Raw genomic sequence first — 18486 nt, forward strand, 5'->3', positions numbered from 1 at the left:
ATCAGGAGTCACTGGGGGGTTAACGGTACCTTTTTTATAGTATAGCATCTGACAATACGCGTTATAGCGTACAAGAAGTCTTACACTGTTATAAATTAACTGTGTGGCAGACAAGGCTTTTTTATCAAGCAACGCACGACCTTTTTGTCGAAAAAATCCTTGTACGTTATCAGAAAAAAACAAAAGTGAAATGCCCTGTATCCAGTAAGGATTACCAGTTACCTGTCTTTGAATGCTGCAAAGCATGACGGCCTAGTGCACAGGTTAAGGTAGCTTGATTGAACCGTCGTGATTTCAAATATGTTTCCAGCTTAATCCTTTTAAATATACACGAGCTGTCTTCGTGTAGATTTCCACTCCAAAGGTTTTAAAATGCGTATTTAAAATGACATAGATATGTATAATAAAAACATAGGGTTTTTACTTTTGACATTTTTACAGGGCAAGTCCGCTTCTAATTCGCATTGTAAAGAGGGCAATGCGTTTTCGCGGGCATTTACACGACTCTACGTGCCAACAGCTTACACCAGTGCAGCACATTGATGTCATGTGTAACAGGAAAATAGAAGCGTGGGCAGCAGTGTGGAGTAGTGGTTAGGGCTCTGGACTCTTGACCGGAGGATCGTGGGTTCAGTCCCAGGTGGGGGACACTGCTGCTGTACCCTTGAGCAAGGTACTTTACCTAGATTGCTCCAGTAAGAACCCAACTGTATAAATGGGTAATTGTATGTAAAAAAAAAAAAAAAAGATATCTGTATAATGTATAATGTGATATCTTGTAACAATTGTAAGTCGTCCTGGATAAGGGCGTCTGATAAGAAATAAATAATCCAGAGTAATCCAGACTGTATGCTCAATAAATTCAGATGTAACGTGACTAACGCTGGAGATTTGGATGTTAATAAATTAGTGCATTTAAAGCTGCATGCTCCCAGTCTTATTGAATTGTATACAGGTATGTAATATAATATCGGGCTAACTGTTAAACTAAATTCTTTCATAGTTTACTTTTCTATGCACTCAGAAACTAAACATTATTGGTTATACAGTTGGGTTACATTCCCTGGGTAGTTTCAGCTGCAGGCACACAAACTTGAAATCTTCTTGCCACTGTTTCACTCTATGAACTAAGCAGCATATGCTTTTTTTTTCAAACTGTTTGATGCTGATATCATTTTATAACAAACTTATATAGTTAAATACAAGGTATTTAACTCTCCCAATTCCTCCAAAAGTAAAAGATGGGATATTGATTACAGCCGTTGTGCCTTCTGTAAAACAATGTTAAAGATCCTGGCCATCTATTTTACTATTGTACATACACAAGATCCTGTTGGGTTGTCGTCCACAGCTGGCTGTCGTTCAAAATTCCAAACCTACCAGCCTTATCCTGTGGTGACATAGTATGGTACTTTAACTCTGGATAAAACAAAGACGTTTTACTAACTGTTAATGTTATTACTTTATTAGCTAAGTTCTTTATACATAAGAGTAAATTACCTGAATGCCGTTAGATATAACTTTTAAAAATGACATGGCTCTCTACATTAAAGCTGTAAAAAAAAGTTAAATCAAGATTGGCTATAAAACTGCAAATGCATCAAAAATAAATTAACTTTGATTAGTACACCTCTTGGAAACGTGAAGGTGGGCGGTTCTAAAAGTGGGCGGGTCACAGCCTGGCGGATATAGAATATTAAGTCTTAAAAAAGGTGGGCAGAGTTAGAGGAGGGATTTGTTGTCAGTGGATCGAGACGGAAAACGCGAGAAGGGTATGCATTGCAGTAAAAAATAGTGTCGTCATACATTATTTCGCTTTAAAAATTCTACGTGTGTGCCATTAGGTATAGTAGTTGATACAGACGCGCGTTTTGTCAAGTATTTATGTGCACTGCAGGTCTCAGAAATGGAGAATACCGCACTGCCACGGCTGCTTGTTGGTATTCTGCGTCGTGAGTGGACAAAAGTGACAGTTTGTGACTGAATATAAACTTGTACTTACTGTACACTTTTAACTATGGTAAATTAAGTTTGTAGGGTAACCTTTTTTATTTATTTTTATCTCAAACAGAAATGTAACTTTTAAAGAGAGGTATTTTAACAAATTTTAAACAACTTTTAAGTTCATGATATATATATACATATATATGGAAAAAAGGAAATTCTGTCATTACGAGATTGTGCTTAAAAAAAAGATGATGTAAACGTACACAAAACACCTTTGAAGTGGAGACTGATTATACGCAAACATTTTTAGCGGTTTATAAGCGGGCAACACATTTCCTAAGGAAGTTAAAATCAAAGTTTTAATTATTATTATTATTATTTTTACATGAAATGAAATCTATCAGTTATAGCTCTGTATTTGTATATTTTAAAGAAAGAACAAAAACACAATTCACATAACTGAAGAGAGCCCACTGATAATGTTCCTAATGTCAACGTTATTATTAGAAGTTTAGACAGAGCGTCGGTTATCACTTCTTTAAGTATAAAGGTTATCTATCTTGACGTTAGGTGGTCATCTGATCTGAGAGGTCCAGGTTTGATTGCACACTGTTAACAAGCTGGCAAGCATACCTGATTGAAAGGCATTCTATAATTGTGACTATTTCAGGGTTGTTTCTCATGTGATCAGCGACAGCGAGCAAGATGTCATCACCAGAGATCGCATCCCTGTCATGGGGTCACATGAAGGTGAAAGGATGTCCAGCTTCCTACAAAGACTGCAAAGTGTGGCCCGGAGGGAGTCGTGCTTGGGACTGGAGAGAAACTGGCACTGATGTAAGAGTCGCACAGGAGTTACAACACGCCCGAAAACCTGAAGTCTCTCATACAGTGCTTGGCATTAATGGGATGATAACCAAGGCTTTAAAAAACAAAACCACATTCATGTTTGTGATCACGTTTGTGAAAACATCTTGCAGTAGTGCAAATAAACTTACTGTGTCATTTCCTTGCAAAGATATAGAGACTCTGCACAAACATACTTACAAGTGTGTTACATTTTTACTTTATACATAGTATTACATATATCTAGAGAACAACTTACCCAGTCACGATGGAACTCATTAAGAACATTCCTGTTACCCAGAGCCTGTGTAACACAATTGCATTAGTACAAGAACCACTTTTTCAATTGTTATTAAACTTGGTAACAATATTCTTTACCAGAGCATTCTTTATCAGAACCTGGGGATATATGAAGGCACCAGTCTGTATGTCAGTCACGCTGACACTACATGTACAGTAAAGGTCATGCTAGAAATTTGACTTAAGGGTGTTGTTCTTTTGGCTCAGTAGCTAAAGTGCATCATACAGATGTGGATATAATTTTCAAGGCATTGTTTGTGGTCCCACACGGACTAGACCTATTACTATTTGGTGTTCACATGGTTTACACTAATAAGGTAGAGTAGGGAGGTGAGTTGTAATACATATTCTGGTCCTCACAGCATCACCCTGGTGTTCAGCCTGCTGACTTGGAAGAGGTATTGAAGAAAGGGGTGGAGACCTTGGTGATTGGGCGTGGGATGAACGAGGCCTTACAGGTACGAAACGCTTTGAGAAAGTGAAATAACAGCATTGTAGAGTTTCAGGATCATGTAGTGCAGTTGTGGGTTGAGGCAAAGCAGAATCTGGAAAACTATGTTCTCCCATTTCTGGAAGTTTCGGTCATGTTTTATCTGCGTTTATTACTAGATGGTGATTGTAAAAGCAGACACGCAAGCCAGACAACACAACAGACTCATATGCAAAAGCAAATGTAGCTTTGAACTGGGAATAGCTCTGTTGTGTTGTGGTTTGTGAGAATGGTAGAATGGAGTAACTAATACCTTCATTTTTCAATTTAAGAACTATGAAAGAAAACTAACAACTTTATCAGGGTGGGTTAAGGTATACGTAACAGTAGTTGTCTTATTTTTAATATGAAAATATTATTCCAATGTTGACACAAGCGTCATGCTAAAACCATTTATCTAATTTTATAACCATTTCACTGTTAATGAGCTAGTAATTGTGTGTCATGTCTCTATAGGTTCCTTCAACTACACTGGATTACATAAAGAAGCAAGGAGTGGACGTGAAGGTGTTCCAGACAGAGAAGGCGGTCAGAGAGTACAACACACTGGCTGGCCAAGGAAGTAAAGTTGGAGGGGTCTTCCACTCAACTTGCTGAGGCAGCTGGACACATGTCAACCACATTCTTGCAGAGATGACAGTGAAAACAGCCTCAAGCCAATTACTGTCAAATTGTATAACTCAAATATATGCGATACAGCAAGCACAAAATGCCTGATGTTGCAGAAAGTCAAGTAGTCAAAAAGAGCTATTCTAGAAGCAGTTAACGGAAACAATAAAAACCTTGTTCTACCTTCTTTCTGGCATGGTGTATTGGCTCTTACTGATTGAGCAGCTGCACTTTAAAGATGTCATTAACTATCAAAGCTATATGGAGGATTAAAATATATAAAAGCCCAAGGAAAACTGCTGCTGTTTTATTTTTTTGCAGTTATTTATGCGGCAGGCAGATATGTACAGTTTCTCAATAGAATTCTACTGGGCAAATGTTGTGGGATAATTTAAAGCCCTCCCATACCTCACTCTTGTCATTCTCCATGATTGTTATGTGTGGCTGTTACAAGTATAGGTTTCTGTAGGTAGTATTCAAACAAGTGGTCCAAAAAAGGTGTGCACATAGGTACGCAGTTAAAATAATTATTGGAAACCATTTAACTTTCATCCACCAATCAAGAAGCTCCATTGGAGGGCACTATCATGCAGTAAGTTGCCACTGAACATCTAGGTTTAACAAAAAATGAAAACAGAAAAGCTAGATATTGAAAAGGTAAACATCTGTAATTTAATGATATATGCTTAAAATAACATCATTAGGTCATTATGTTGTTAGTTGACCTTGTCCATACGTGTCCTCACCTACAATTCTTACCTTTCCACCGTGGTGAACTACCAGACAGCAATGACCTCTAATTTGTGTTCTAGAATTGCTTTGATAAAACATAAAAAAGGGGGAGTCGGCAGGTTTTTTCATACGGAATGTTTATTTAGAAAAACGATTATTTTACAAAGCTAAAATATTTTAATGTATGTTTTTATATTGCCAGAACTGGTTTATGCAATAATCCAGGGGTTGAAAATGTTTACACCCAAAAGTAATTCTGTAACTACTTATTACAGTGTTAACTGTATCACAACTAAAAAAAATAAATAAATAACGAGCACAGAATTAGCCAATAACAAAAATACCAAACCCATGACTTCCTAAATCTATAGTGCTAATATGGTGTGATCCAATAGTATGTAAACAATTTCTTCACTTTAAAATTGACTTACTTTCTAGTCTCATATCAAATGTTTTTTTATTGAATGCATTTCTTAATGTACAGAGCACAGATTATACTTTGATCATAATAATACACGAAAAGTGAAAATATTAGGTTAAGTTACTAGTATAAATCTGAATTTCAGGTGTACACATTTACAGTTTTGGCGCTGTATTACAAAGATATCGGGGGTAGCCAATGAAAAAATGAACAGGAAAGTTTTACAGATATACATAGGTAATATATCTACATACAATCTGAATCCACTTGGTTAACAAGGATCGATTTATTGAGGTCCAGCAGGTCAGCGTCTGGTTGGTTTGGGCATTATGAACACTTTGACTGACTTGCTAAAGGGAATGGTTCCCTCAATGGAATTTTCTGTGGCTGGGAGGCCATCTGTGCTTTCATTCCAGGCTGGTTTGAGGATGGAAGTTCGGCTTTTACTAGAACTGTAAGCGAGAAGCAGCCTTACTTCTATCTGACAAGGCTCTGGAAAGGAAGTAGGGTAGGATACGTTGGTCAATACACTCAAATTATAAAAAAGGTTATGTTTTATAGCAAGTGAAGTAGACAAACATTTCTGGCAACGTCTTCATCCGTGTAATATGTTTTATGTAAGACTGTAAAACAACTAAGAAATTAAGACTGAAATTAAATTCCCTGTACTTCAAATGGGATTTGCACATATTACCCAGTGGCCAACTGTTGTCTTTAATGGGAGTTCATTTTAGCCGACAGCACAGTATTTACATCAGGCCTTGGTGGCAATGCAGGCTAATTCATCAACGTCTGCAAGGTTACCAGTTTATTAATCTTGACAAGAGATGTGCAGAAAATTCTAATTTTTATCTTTCACTGACCCAGGTACCAAACAAAAAGCTTTGCCACCCCGTGTGGTTTCATCCTGAACATTTAACCAAAACAATCATAATAAAATAATGTATCTGCTTAGAAAAAATAACACTAATACCTTAAAAGGGAAAAGACATTTCCGGCTACACTTTCATTTTTTTTAGAATCTCTAACCTCAATACAATGTTGCTCCTATCTACCACAGACTAGTTTAAGTTGAAGGGTAAAATGGGATCCACTAATATAATAATGTTCTAGTCCATCTCATACCTGTCCAAGCAGAATGTGAAAGGTACACCTGAGTGATCAATCTGTGCCTTCCTGGACCAGGGTTCCTGAAATCACCAGGTCTGGGGTGGATTATATGCGCCTGTCCATCTGGATAAACCACCTGCAGGGAAAGCAAACCCAATTAAAAGTGTTAGTTCACAAAGAAAACTTAATTAGTACAGTAGCCAAGTTCCATTTATTTGGACTCCACACTGCACATCAGTTTAACCGTAAAGGGCTTCCTATGTCTTGTACATTCCATTAAAATTGCTAAACTGATAACATTCTGTTGAGAAATTCCCCAAAGCAAAGTATAACAATTGTAATAATCTTCATTATTCCGGGTACAATCATCTATAATGGCATATCATGTACTACCTAATTAGATAATTTTGGTTCAGAAACTGTCATTACACTACGATGCACATACCTGAACCTTCACACTATTCTGTGGATCTTGCACATGTTCCAGTGTTGCATCAACGTCCAGGGCCACAACTAACCCTGAGGTAAACCTCAAGGGGTTATCAGACTCTCCTGTAGGTTCAATGATAGTTGCTGTTGCTCTGTGGAGCTTAAAAAGACAAGAAAGAGCATTTTAACAACATCAAGCACCAATCCAGACACTGAATCTCAATAAACTGGACAAAATAGCTACCATTAAGTTCTTCGATCCACTGCTTTTGTCTCTAAAATACTGCTCTTCTACATGCAGATTGCATTTTTAAAATATGGAAAATATAGGAATTAACAATAAACTCAATTTCTTAAAACAGTTGTTTCAGAATCTTGATCCTATCCAGTGTATGTGGTTTATCCTTTACTTCCTGTATAGCCACAGTTGCCAAACCTTATTGTGCTGGAGTGAATACTGCAGACCTAAAAAAGCAGAGGAGCAAACCTTGGTAAGACGAGTTGGAAATTAAGCTTTATAGGCACTGAGCCATGGGATATTTTTAAGGAAGACTCACGTGGGAGTTTTAACTTAAAACAGCTTGGAAGTGCACAGCCGAGACGAACAGTGCAAGCTATCTTTCAGTACTACCCAGAGAGACTGTAGAAGCACCAGTAATCTTGTTAGTTGGTGCCTTCATCGAATTATAGCTAAAATCACTTTTCGCTGATGATTAGTTTTTGTTTAGATTGAAATGTTTACTTGCATGTTGGCAGGACATTGTAAGTGCAAAAACTGTAATACAGCTATGGCCAAAAGTTTTGCATCACCCTATAGAATTAACTAATTTTGCTTCATAAAGTCGAATGAAACCTGCTGCATAATGGACGTTAACATACTGAATTACATACCGCTTTGTAGTTTTCCACACAATGTAAAACTGACTAAAATTTAAACATGTGACATTTCAAAATCTAACATGAAATACTGTACTGCTATGATGACTTCTGGTAGTCTTTTGCAATTTATTTTGTAGTTTCTTTGATTACATGATGTTAAATAAAATATCTAAATTATGTTCACATTGTTATGTTTCTTTATTTATTTATGTGTCTCAATCCTAAAATTTTAGGTGATGCAAAACATTTGGCTATAGCTGTAGATGTAATTATCTACTGTATATTTAAAAGTAACTCCTGAACACAAAGCCAGAAACAGACCTGTTCAGGCAGTCTGAGGTGCAGAAAGCCGCTTTGTCTCAGGGTTGTCTGCAGGATCTTTACCAGGTCGAGGGGCTTGCAGGCCAAAAGCCTGGGCATAAGTTCAAGCAGCTTCTCAACAAAACTGTCCTGGAAGTGGGTGAGCTCTGCCACAAAGCACCTGCGGGTTGGAAAGGTGCATTTGTCATTCCTTACTACATTTCTAGTTATGTGTAGTTCTAATTCCAGCAATTACAAAATATAGAAGACAGTTTCCACCCAGACTTCCACCCATATTCCTATATATATATATATAGCTGTGTAGTCAGGGTCTCATTTTGTTTCCAAATTGGATAGTTTTAAACAGAAAAGCAGTAGCTATACCACTAAATGGTTTAGGAAAATAACTAAATCAAACTATCATGAAACAGGTTTATCAGTACTACCATCATGCTTTGCTTTGGGATAGAACTTAATAAAATGGGAGAATTTTGAGTTTACAAATACCTCTGAAAAGCATCCACTTCTTGAAGAAACTTTTCACAAATACTCAAGAGAGGTTCCACTCTGCTTAGGAAAGGAAAATATCAATTTTCATCTCTGTTTTAAATGATAACTTAACAAAAACCTCTAGTCAGATAAAGAATCTAGTACTGTTGTATCCAAACACACATTTCAGGATTTATCACATTATTATTGGGGGGGAAAAAAATTACTGACCTAACAAAAGTGGTTAGACATCCTGGCTAATCCTGCCAAGGCACATTTCTCTTTGTATCGACATGAAGTTAAAAGTATACCCTGTGCATCAGGATTTACCTCCTAGATTACTGATCTTGTCTTTTGTTAAATTCCTGAGCCTTCAGCTTGAGAAATGAACTGTTTCTGCGACCAATTGTCTAGCAGCTAATGATTAAGTAATAAACCCTGAATTTATTTTTATTTATTTCTTAGCAGACGCCATTATCCAGGGGGACTTACAATTGTTACAAGGTATCACATTATTTTTACATACAATTACATTGTTTTTTTTACACATTATGTTTACATACAATTACCCATTTATACAGTTGGGTTTTTACTGGAGCAATCTAGATAAAGTACCTTGCTCAAGGGTACAGCAGCAGTGTCCCCCACCTGGGATTGAACCCACGACCCTCCGATCAAGAGTCCAGAGCCCTAACCACTACTCCACACTCCTGCCCTAACTGAATAATAAGATATAACAATAATAAACTCCATCCAATTCATAGTCCTGGTGGATCTGTCAGGAGCAGATCCAAGATCCAGTTAAATGGAATGGCAATAAAGGCTTAAAAAGGAGTGGCACTTGCCCTCGACTGGTGCGAGCGTTGAGGACCAGCTGTAGTGCCTTGGCCTGCAGTCTCACATGGTGAACAATGGCCACTTGTCGGGTTTCTAGCCCACTGTACAGGAACTCCAGCTTGTAGGTCTCCTCCAAAATCTAAAATAAAACACACATTTCAAATTCTTTTATTTGAATAATTCAAGAAAAAAAGAAACACACACACAGTGACAAGATTTGGAAGATGCTAGGTTTTCTGGGTCAAACAATCTCTCTATATGCTTTGTTATACCCACAGGCTATTCACACCTAGGGGCAGAAGTTCTACTCTTACCTGCCGAGCTGCTGCAGACGCCATTGCGTTCTGTTTCAAGTATAGTGGGGCAGCAACGTTCCACAGCTTCTCTTGCAGGCCCTGGAATAATCCACAGTTCACTGATTCAGTTGTATTTCGGTTTATAATTTGCTTATTCACAACAAAAAGAAACTCTCTCCTTCATTTAGCACAGTTACTGACCTTCATCAGCAATAACTGGCAGCGAAGGTATGTTGCAGAAAAGTCAGCTGCTCCGGCCAGCTCTGGCTGCAGCTCCCCCAGCCTCTGCAGATCGCTTTGTGGAATGGAAGGGTACAAGGGGGTAACAAACTACTGAACACAAGGTCAGTGATCAACTTTTTTTTTTTTTTTTAATATAATTTCACAAAGTTCTGTTACCTTCATTTCAGTACTCCACTAGTACTGAGAATAATGACTTTTGGGGCTAGTGTCCCGAGATACTCTGTCCCATGAAACACAATGAAGTTTAAAAATTTCCCCCGGAGTGGATTAAATGTTTAACCAAGAATGAACATCCAGTAAAATCTCCATTTAGATGGGCAATGTAGAAATACTGGGCCATCAGTATAGGTTACCTGTCCCCAGTGTTTTAATCTGTACTAGAACTACTTGATTTGAACTAAACTCTATCCCCACCATTTAATACATACATCTTCACTTAAAATAATTTTGTTGGTGAATCTGGGTACTGAAAGCATTGTTTTTTATTATCTGTGTGTAATTCTCTATAGCATGTCTCTGCAGCTAAAACTATTCTTGCATAATGTAAAAAAGCTAGTTAGATCCGCGTTCTGGGAAGATGAAAGGCTAGGCTATGGAAGGCTGAAGAGGCAACAGGGAATGATTTTTTTTAGCTGAACGTGATTCTGGGACACTGCAGTGTTAACCGGCAGCCTCTTACCGGATGGTGAACTCAAGCAGTTCCTGTGCCCCCTGTGCCTCCAGGTGCTGGATGGTGTAGACTCTTTCCAGGCTCTGCCGGAGGAACTGCTGGGATGACTCCTCGCTAGACGCCATACCAGAGGAATCTGACACAGACACCAGCTTCCTGCCCGGTAACTGAGCAGGAGACAAACAAAATCCATCAGCGCTTTAAACATACATTGGTCAACACAGTACCAGAATAACTTTATTAGCTTTACTGGATCCCATGTCCCAGAAACGTAGGAGGCAGTGTAACCCAATTGTCTTATTATTTAGTGAGATTAGTTGCTACAGTGAAAGGAAATAAAAGGTTATGACATATCATTTCCCCTTTAGGAAATTCATCTTTTTCTTACCCGTAATGGTGGAACCAGGTGTGAGAGACTGTCTCTTAGATAAGCATAATGCCTAAACGTGTGGTCTGAAAAAAGTGCGGACATTGTAGGACACGATTTTGCAGCGTTGAACACCAAAACCAGCACAGCAATATCTGATAATCAAACTGTAAGGAAATACAGAACAGGCACTAAAGTTTTGTCAATTATGTTTTTTTCTGTTTACCTAAATATTTAAATAAAATCATTGGTACCCATTTTTTTTTAATGTAAAAATTTGTTATTTCATATAATAATATTTATATTTATCCAACCATGAAAATAAAAAAAATAAGGAAAGTCATGGAAAAATTGTGTTATACAACTGAAAAACAATGAAAAACACTGTTGTGTGCAAGGATACAAGCAGGATCATCCATATCTGGTTCGGGTGTATCAAAGTACGGGTGTGTACTCAGGAGCTCTGGGACCAGAGGCAGAACAAGGGTAGGGTGCCTGGCCCCCAGAAACTTCAGGCACCTGTTGGTTGAAGCAGGCGAGAGACAATGGACAATCAAATGACAAAGAGAACACTATACTGCAGTCAATACGTTTCTTTAGGCTTACATCAGCAGGGCTTTGTTTTGTTTATATTGAAAGTGAGAAAAGCTTTGACCATAATATGCCTGAATGCAGCAGTTGGCAAAGTGTGATGCAAAAACCAAATTAGAAAACATGACAGCGCTTTGCACTACTGTGGGTTGAACTATAGGTAATTTAACATCTTGAGAGGTTGTTTTGCAGTGCTATAAAACACTTAGGTGGGGGAATGGTTTGTGGTAAACAGCTACACTAGGGAAGTTAAACATTTTATGTCCAAGTTTCTGCGGCTCTGCTGGTAATAAAGTAAACTCACTTCCAGACAGAGTTACGGTCAGTTGGGTACTTGGTCAGGTTCTTCAGCAGCTCCACGAGAGCCAGCTGAATGCATTCTTTCGTGGAAACGTTGGTGTAGCACAGGAGCTCGTGCAAGGCCTCTCGAATATCACGAGAAGAGTCCTAATTGGGAAAGAGGTAGCAATGATAAGTTTCAGGTTTCTGGGTGGGACCGAAGAATCAATAACTTCATAACAAACCATTTGGGTTACAATCCTCTGCCTTCTAAGAGCTTTCATACTTCCAAAGGTAAAAACTATAAGAAACGATATGTCAAATAGACATTTCAGCTAGTGCCTTCATCAGTGGACGAAACGTTTTTCTACTTGACTGTCTTGTAGGTTTTACCCTAGATCCATTGAAATTGTGACAAAACAGAATGAAGAGATTAAAAGACAACCCAAAAACCTCCAGGGAACCAATTTAATTGTGCTTTCTACAAGGGTTAGTAATGTTATTCTGGCAAGATAAGACGTTGCAGCCCAGAATCACAACAATTACAGAGGATGTTTATTTCATGCAACACGATAGCACATTGAGGAAGTCCCCCACTACGAAGATTCAAACAAAACATACAGACTGTTTAATTTGGAGCACAGGAAACGGTTTAAAACTTAAGCATAAAGACTAGAAGGACAACCACACTTTTTTGTCTTATTATTATTATTCAATGCTATCTCGTATAAGCCATTGTACTCCTCATTTAGAGAGACCGTATACCTCCAGCACAGCGAGCACGGTGTCGAGCTGGTCCTCGCGCAGGGTGATGTTGTTGGAGATCTGACGCAAGACGTGGATAGACTGCAGCCGCACCTCCTCAATCTCATCATTGAACATGTCCACCAGGAAATCAAGGCACTTCTCTGCAAACGATGAAGAGGACTGGGCCAGCGTGCACAGAGCCTCCACCGCAGCGATACGCACCTCTGCGGAGAGAAATACACTGCACTGAATTCCAGTAGATATCTGGGAGAAGGCCATTTAATAAAAACAACCACAGGGTTTTTTAATTATCTAAATCCTTGACAGGACATATAAAAACCAGTATCCAGCAGCTCAAAGTGCTGCTCTGATAAAAAATAAAAACACACAGTGACTGTTAGATTGCGGGCCACAGAAACTAATGAAACAAAACAAAACCAAAAAAGATCTACCAAACATCTCATCCTCCAGGCCATGCACAAAAGCTCCACAAGCTCCCGAGTCAATCAGGTTGACAGCGTACGTGTCCACTTTCTCCTTGGGGGCATCATCTGCCCACTTCCGTCCTGAGGAGAATTCCCCTGAGCTGTAGAGCTCTTTGGCTCTTTCGTGAGCGGTTCGCTTTCTCTGTGTAAAGAAATCAGTGTCATAGATTTGGGATTTTTCACAGATTTCAATTGCATAATTCCTTTTAAAAGAAAGAAACTCCACATTAATTTTAGTATAAAAAGGTTTCACACACTCAAACAATCTTTGCTAATGCTGTTGGACTCTGCAGTCAAGTGAAAAATCGAACCATGTTCGACTTATCAGTATCTTATGAAACTTTGTTAGTTTTTATTTAAAACAATAACTGATACAAACAATATATACTGTATTTCTAAATAGAAAAGGGAGAAAATACAAACATCTAGTATACCCTGAGATCAGACATTAGCTTCTTGTCCAATGTTTGCTCCAGAAAGTGTGCACTCACTTGATGCATAGAGCCCTGAAACAGAGAAAGACAGACAGACACAGCCGTTATTAAACAGTACTTCAGCTAAACCTGATGCTTCAATAGTCCTGTAAAAGGCTGGCCAATATTTCTCTTCCAATAGCATACAGAAGAGATCCGGTACATGCAAATATCTTAACAGAGTTACCTGAACCTAAATGTTTGAAAAGAAAGTTTAAATAGGAGACTTACCAAGAGTTTAGCTGCCTGCACTCTGACTACCCATGACCCATCACTGACCATGTGGGAAATTTTGCCAAATGCATCATCGACCAATCGTATCTCTTCATTGGAGGAAGGAATAGGGACAATGCTGAACAAGAAAACAAATAGGATGTTACAGCAGAAGACCCAGAGGAGTATGTGGCTAACAGTATTAGTTTGTATGTATTAATTTAGCTACAGACAAGATATTGGAGCCTCCATGTAACTCAGATTCTGATTCAATAATGTCCTTAGCAGGTTTTAATCACAATTGAACCCTTTACGGACCATTTGAGACATGTAAAACTAAGTGTGACAGATATGTATCATGTACAGTAACATGTAAATATCATCATGTCCCTAACAATGTGTTTTATACATGCTTGTATTTGTAGAAAGGCATTACCTTTCTGGATAGAGCTGGCTGAGAACCCACACCATCTGCACAGCGGCAGATCGCACTTGTTCATAGTCATCCGACAGCAGTTTACAGGCCTGGAAAGATACAAGAACAATGTGTTCAAAAAAAATACGGATCAACAGACCAGCATATTCTTTTTTCCTTTCTTTTAAATACCATTTATGCATATGCTTTGTATGCAGCGTGAAATTACAAAACCAGGTTTTAATACTAAAAACAAGACATTACCTGACTGTAAATTGTCTGCTGTAGCTTCATTCCCCGTTCATGTAACTGCAGCTGGAGGAAGACAAAAACAGATGAACCGATCATAAAGCCCTTCAATTGTGATTGACTCATTTACAAAATGGAATCATCGTACCATTGCTTTGATTGCTGCCGTCCGTACACGCGGATCCTGATCGTTGAAGTAATCGCCGATTATTTTCTGGACGTCCTTTAATACCATACTCTCTAACTCTTTGGAGACAGGTTTATCTACAGACCCAAGGCAGCCCAACAGCTGCAGGCATTTATTCCTCACTCCAAACGATGTATCTGTAAGGTGCTACAGAAGACACAAAATCACATTACAATACACACACATTGTATTAAACCACCCATTATTCATAGAAACCATGATAAACTGCATGCTAATACCTACCCTGCAAGCCACTTCAACAAGCCGAAGTCTAATGGTCTGGTTTTCTGGAAGCTGTGTGCCAATGGCCAGGAGAGTGTCCAGCAATTGAGCAATAACCTGATGGGATTCTGTATTTAGTAATAAAAAATAAATCAGAAAGTCAGAAAAATGTGAGGTGTCTGTATTGTGTATTTTACAGTAAGAAACTGCATTATTGCATTACTGGACTGGGCCCAAACAATGTAAAATGATTTTTCACCTCACACAGAAAGTAACTAGCGAAGGGGTCCGATTGACTAATTGAAACCCCACTCAGATAAGCTACAGTTGGAATTTATTACAAACCAGGTTGCGAGTCTCGCTTCAGTGCGCACTCAACACCGCTCTAAAGCAGTGATTTTGAACCCCAGTCCTGGGGACCCACTGTGTCTGCTGGTTTTCATTCCAACTGAGCTCTCAATTACTTAACTAGATACTTAATTTAAATTATAATTTGCTTAATTAGACATTTTTTATTGTTTTCAGCTCTTAAACAGTTGCAGTTCAAGTTACTTATAAAATGTTATAGCTAACTTGAAATCTGCAACAGTTTAAAAAAACTTAAAAAGGTCTAATTAAGCAAATTATCAGTTCAATTAAGGGTCTAGTTAAGTAATTGTGAGCTCAATTGGAATGAAAACCAGCAGACACAGGGGGTCCACAAGTACCAGTGTGAAAACAGTATTTTTGAATTAAAGAGGAACATGTAAATGATTTTACAACTTACTAAATACTGTAACTCCCTATTGTGATTTCAGAGACGTCTTTTGTTAACAACTAAGAGACTCACTTTCATTATTAAGCGTATTAATGGCATCATCTACTATACAATCGGGTAAAAATCCTTGTGTTTTGGAAAGCAAACCCAGCAAAGAGGCAATCTTCAGTCTTACAGAGCTATCAGTTTCCTGAGAACAATAAAAAAAAGAAAATTAGCATACACTGTTTTTTGTTTTTTTTTGTTGGACAAATGGTAAAATGATCATCATTGAAAGTGTAGAAGTATTCCCTCTCTGAAACAACAGGGGTGACTATTTTTGGAGCAGCACCAACAGTAAGCAAAGACTGTAGTATAAAAGTACCACAGAATCCTGTAAAGCACATATTCAATCCCTCTCGTCCTAGGCTGTTACCTTGTAATAATGCTCCAAGAGAATGCGCACCACTCCCTCCACACTCTCAGGCTCCACAGGCTTCCTGGCAAACTGGAGCAGGTACTGAAGGGCGTCTGTGGGTGTCGTGGCTTTACACAAGTCAATGTGCAGGGCAGCTGACTTACTGGGTTTGGTCAAGCGCAACTTCTTCGCTGGGGCTTCTTCATGTTGCTGTTGCTGAAACAAAGAAAATCAAATTATATATATAATTGCAACATAAAGTTTCTGTCAAGGTAATTTCTTTACTAAAGAGTAAGCTGGTGGTTGGTTACAGGGCAACCAATATGACAGTAAATTACTTTACACAGTTTACTGCATACAGTGGGCCTGGTTCACAGAACTTGGACTGTTTTTTTGAATAGTGTTTATAAACATTAAACAGTACACATTTAGCACTTTGACAAATATTAATAAACTTCTAGCCCTCTCTAAAAGAGTTGAAAACAGTTGTGATGTGAAAACTTGATTTAATTAACTAAAATGGTCTTTAAAAAAAACACGCCTCAAATCAGTCCAATACGTCATGTTATTTATTTATTTATTTTAAAATAACATTTACACCACTGATGTGTACATATAGATCAATTTCGTATTACTTACACTGCAGAGTTGTAAAACTATTTACACACTCAGTGTATTAATGACGCGGCTCGAAACTGCGCTCACCCACTCAATACTGGCAATATGGGAGAAATGGATGACCACCAGTCCATACTAACAACGGCGTTGATTGCTTCATATAAAGCATTAGAATGTATGTTTATTCTACTTTGTAAATAAATGGCCGAAAGTCAAATAGACTGAAATACTAAAAATAACAAGCAGATTATAATCGCTGTGCATATTTTCATTAAAGTGTTAAAAAATACATTATTCATCAGTATGTAAAAGTCTGTACAATTATGTAACAACGTAATAATCTGAATAAATTAAAATAATTGTAATCCAAACAATTAATTATAGACGGAAATGACTAACTGGTGAAACGGTTTAGGCCAAGGCTTTTAGGGGACTTTACTAGACAGCTACTATCCGATGTGGGTACCTCTTCATCGGTGCGGGTGACCTACTTCACATCGGTCGGTTCCTCCAGTTGTTAAAACGTTAAATCAAACACACATTTCTCCACAGTGTTAAAATGTACTAACCTGAACAACTTTAGTGAATTCTTCGTAAACACGTTTCTTTAAATGAGCTGCCATTAGGTCAGACACGAGCTGAACCCGTTGCCTGGACAAAGCTGAATCGAAAAACGCGTTTACAGTTCCATTCTGCTCAGGACGGCAGGTCTGTCTGCTCTAAATTCCGTAGTTGGGCCAAACTACAGTTCATGTAAGACAAAAGCGTGCATGCGTTGCAGATTACCACAATGTGAAAGTGAACACCTTCTGACAAATACAAAAATTGACTTAGTTTAAATTTACATGTTTGAAATGCACGACAATGTATTACGTTTTTCCGTTTAAAACGACTCATATTTGAAACATATTAAAATGGAACCTTATTAATATTTCCCGAGTGTCACTATTTGTGTCACAACTAGTACTGTGGTCGGGTGTATATAAAAAGATGAGGGTCGCCGTATTATTTTATTTATTTTTTTGTCTCGAACTGCATCCCCCCCCCCCCCCCCCCCCGGTACTTAAACAGAGTTGCTTTTCATGTAATTATTGTATCAACCTCCAAACAAAAATGCACCTAATTAATTTCTTAATAGTGTCATCTAGTAACAAAAAAAAACACCAGAGACCCACATGGAGGAAAGAGCTTCTGTGTAGTGCCATAGTTTCAGAAAACTTTAAAATGATGGAAATGCAGTATGACGTTCACAATGATAAGGAGAGTCACAACAATGGAGCTGAATCTAGCACACCACATTTAAAATAATTCATAGTCCATAAATACCCAGCAATTACTAGAGATTGCAATCTGCTTTTGTTCAGTAAAATGTACTAGCTAGTATATCTGGAAACACTGGTAGATATTTCTTCCAGTTTCGAGGCAGATCACCCAGGATAACAGACTGTAGGTAATCAGATTGCATTACTTGAATTTGTGCAATGAAAGGATCTCCCCAGCCATGGTCCTGTTTAAATAAAAAATATTTTCAGTTATATTGTCTTGTAACAATCCCAGTAAAATACATTCTATGCTGCACGTGGTCAATTATTAGTATGTGGGGCTGGGTGGGCTGGAACAATTAATCAGCTTCACTTGAGTCAGTGACAATAAAATGTGCAGCAGTATACAGATCACAATGCAACTGGGCTTCTTTCATTTTCCAGCATGGTTTGCACAATCCCCATTGTATGGATTATAGGGACAAGTAGTAATGTGCCAGTTACACAGTAATTATTAAGGAAGTCGGCTACTTTAGCATGGCATAACAGCATTGATTATACCATGAATGTACAACTTGCAGGATACAATAAGATCAACATGGGAAGTGAATCTCATAGGTGATGCA

At 38.1% G+C, this 18486-nt stretch overlaps 2 protein-coding genes across 3 annotated transcripts; one reads left to right on the forward strand and one right to left on the reverse strand.

Annotated features, from left to right (window-relative positions):
- The first annotated feature begins 1655 nt into the window (after window positions 1-1655).
- Window positions 1656-4379, forward strand: LOC117972845 (mth938 domain-containing protein). Its single transcript, XM_034923177.2, has 4 exons — window positions 1656-1772; window positions 2618-2784; window positions 3456-3551; window positions 4040-4379. The coding sequence occupies exons 2-4, from the start codon at window positions 2653-2655 to the stop codon at window positions 4178-4180; spliced, it is 369 nt and encodes a 122-aa protein (XP_034779068.1). The 5' UTR covers window positions 1656-1772; window positions 2618-2652; the 3' UTR covers window positions 4181-4379.
- Window positions 4380-5055: 676 nt separating this feature from the next.
- On the reverse strand, window positions 5056-17387 carry LOC117972775 (integrator complex subunit 4-like). Of its 2 annotated transcripts, none has more exons than XM_059031173.1 (23): window positions 17168-17387; window positions 15999-16196; window positions 15656-15773; window positions 14848-14954; window positions 14566-14751; window positions 14433-14483; window positions 14190-14278; window positions 13772-13892; window positions 13559-13573; window positions 13035-13209; window positions 12601-12806; window positions 11861-12003; window positions 11369-11484; window positions 10987-11120; window positions 10608-10765; window positions 9887-9980; window positions 9704-9784; window positions 9398-9528; window positions 8571-8630; window positions 8085-8244; window positions 6901-7044; window positions 6471-6591; window positions 5056-5837 (listed from the first exon to the last, which is right to left on the reverse strand). In XM_059031173.1, exons 1-23 carry the CDS (start codon window positions 17219-17221, stop codon window positions 5650-5652), a joined length of 2850 nt encoding a protein of 949 aa, XP_058887156.1. In that variant the 5' UTR covers window positions 17222-17387; the 3' UTR covers window positions 5056-5649. The 2 variants fall into 2 exon arrangements, with proteins under 2 accessions (XP_058887156.1, XP_058887155.1); XM_059031172.1 differs by having other exon boundaries at window positions 5057-5837; window positions 13502-13573; window positions 17168-17385.
- Between the last annotated feature and the right edge of the window lie 1099 nt (window positions 17388-18486).

Source organism: Acipenser ruthenus, chromosome 9 (genome assembly GCF_902713425.1).
Source record: "Acipenser ruthenus chromosome 9, fAciRut3.2 maternal haplotype, whole genome shotgun sequence".
In the NCBI taxonomy this organism is placed as follows: domain Eukaryota; kingdom Metazoa; phylum Chordata; class Actinopteri; order Acipenseriformes; family Acipenseridae; genus Acipenser; species Acipenser ruthenus.

Coding starts and splice junctions, on each gene's coding strand:
- LOC117972845 (XM_034923177.2), top strand. CDS start 2,653: ATGTCATCACCAGAGATCGCATCCCTGTCATGGGGTCACATGAAGGTG. Junction 2,785..3,455: donor GGAGAGAAACTGGCACTGAT/GTAAGAGTCGCA, acceptor TGGTCCTCACAG/CATCACCCTGGTGTTCAGCC. Junction 3,552..4,039: donor GGATGAACGAGGCCTTACAG/GTACGAAACGCT, acceptor ATGTCTCTATAG/GTTCCTTCAACTACACTGGA.
- LOC117972775 (XM_059031172.1), bottom strand. CDS start 17,221: ATGGCAGCTCATTTAAAGAAACGTGTTTACGAAGAATTCACTAAAGTT. Junction 15,774..15,998: donor TCTTGGAGCATTATTACAAG/GTAACAGCCTAG, acceptor TATTGTTCTCAG/GAAACTGATAGCTCTGTAAG. Junction 6,592..6,900: donor AGAATAGTGTGAAGGTTCAG/GTATGTGCATCG, acceptor CTTTCCCTGCAG/GTGGTTTATCCAGATGGACA.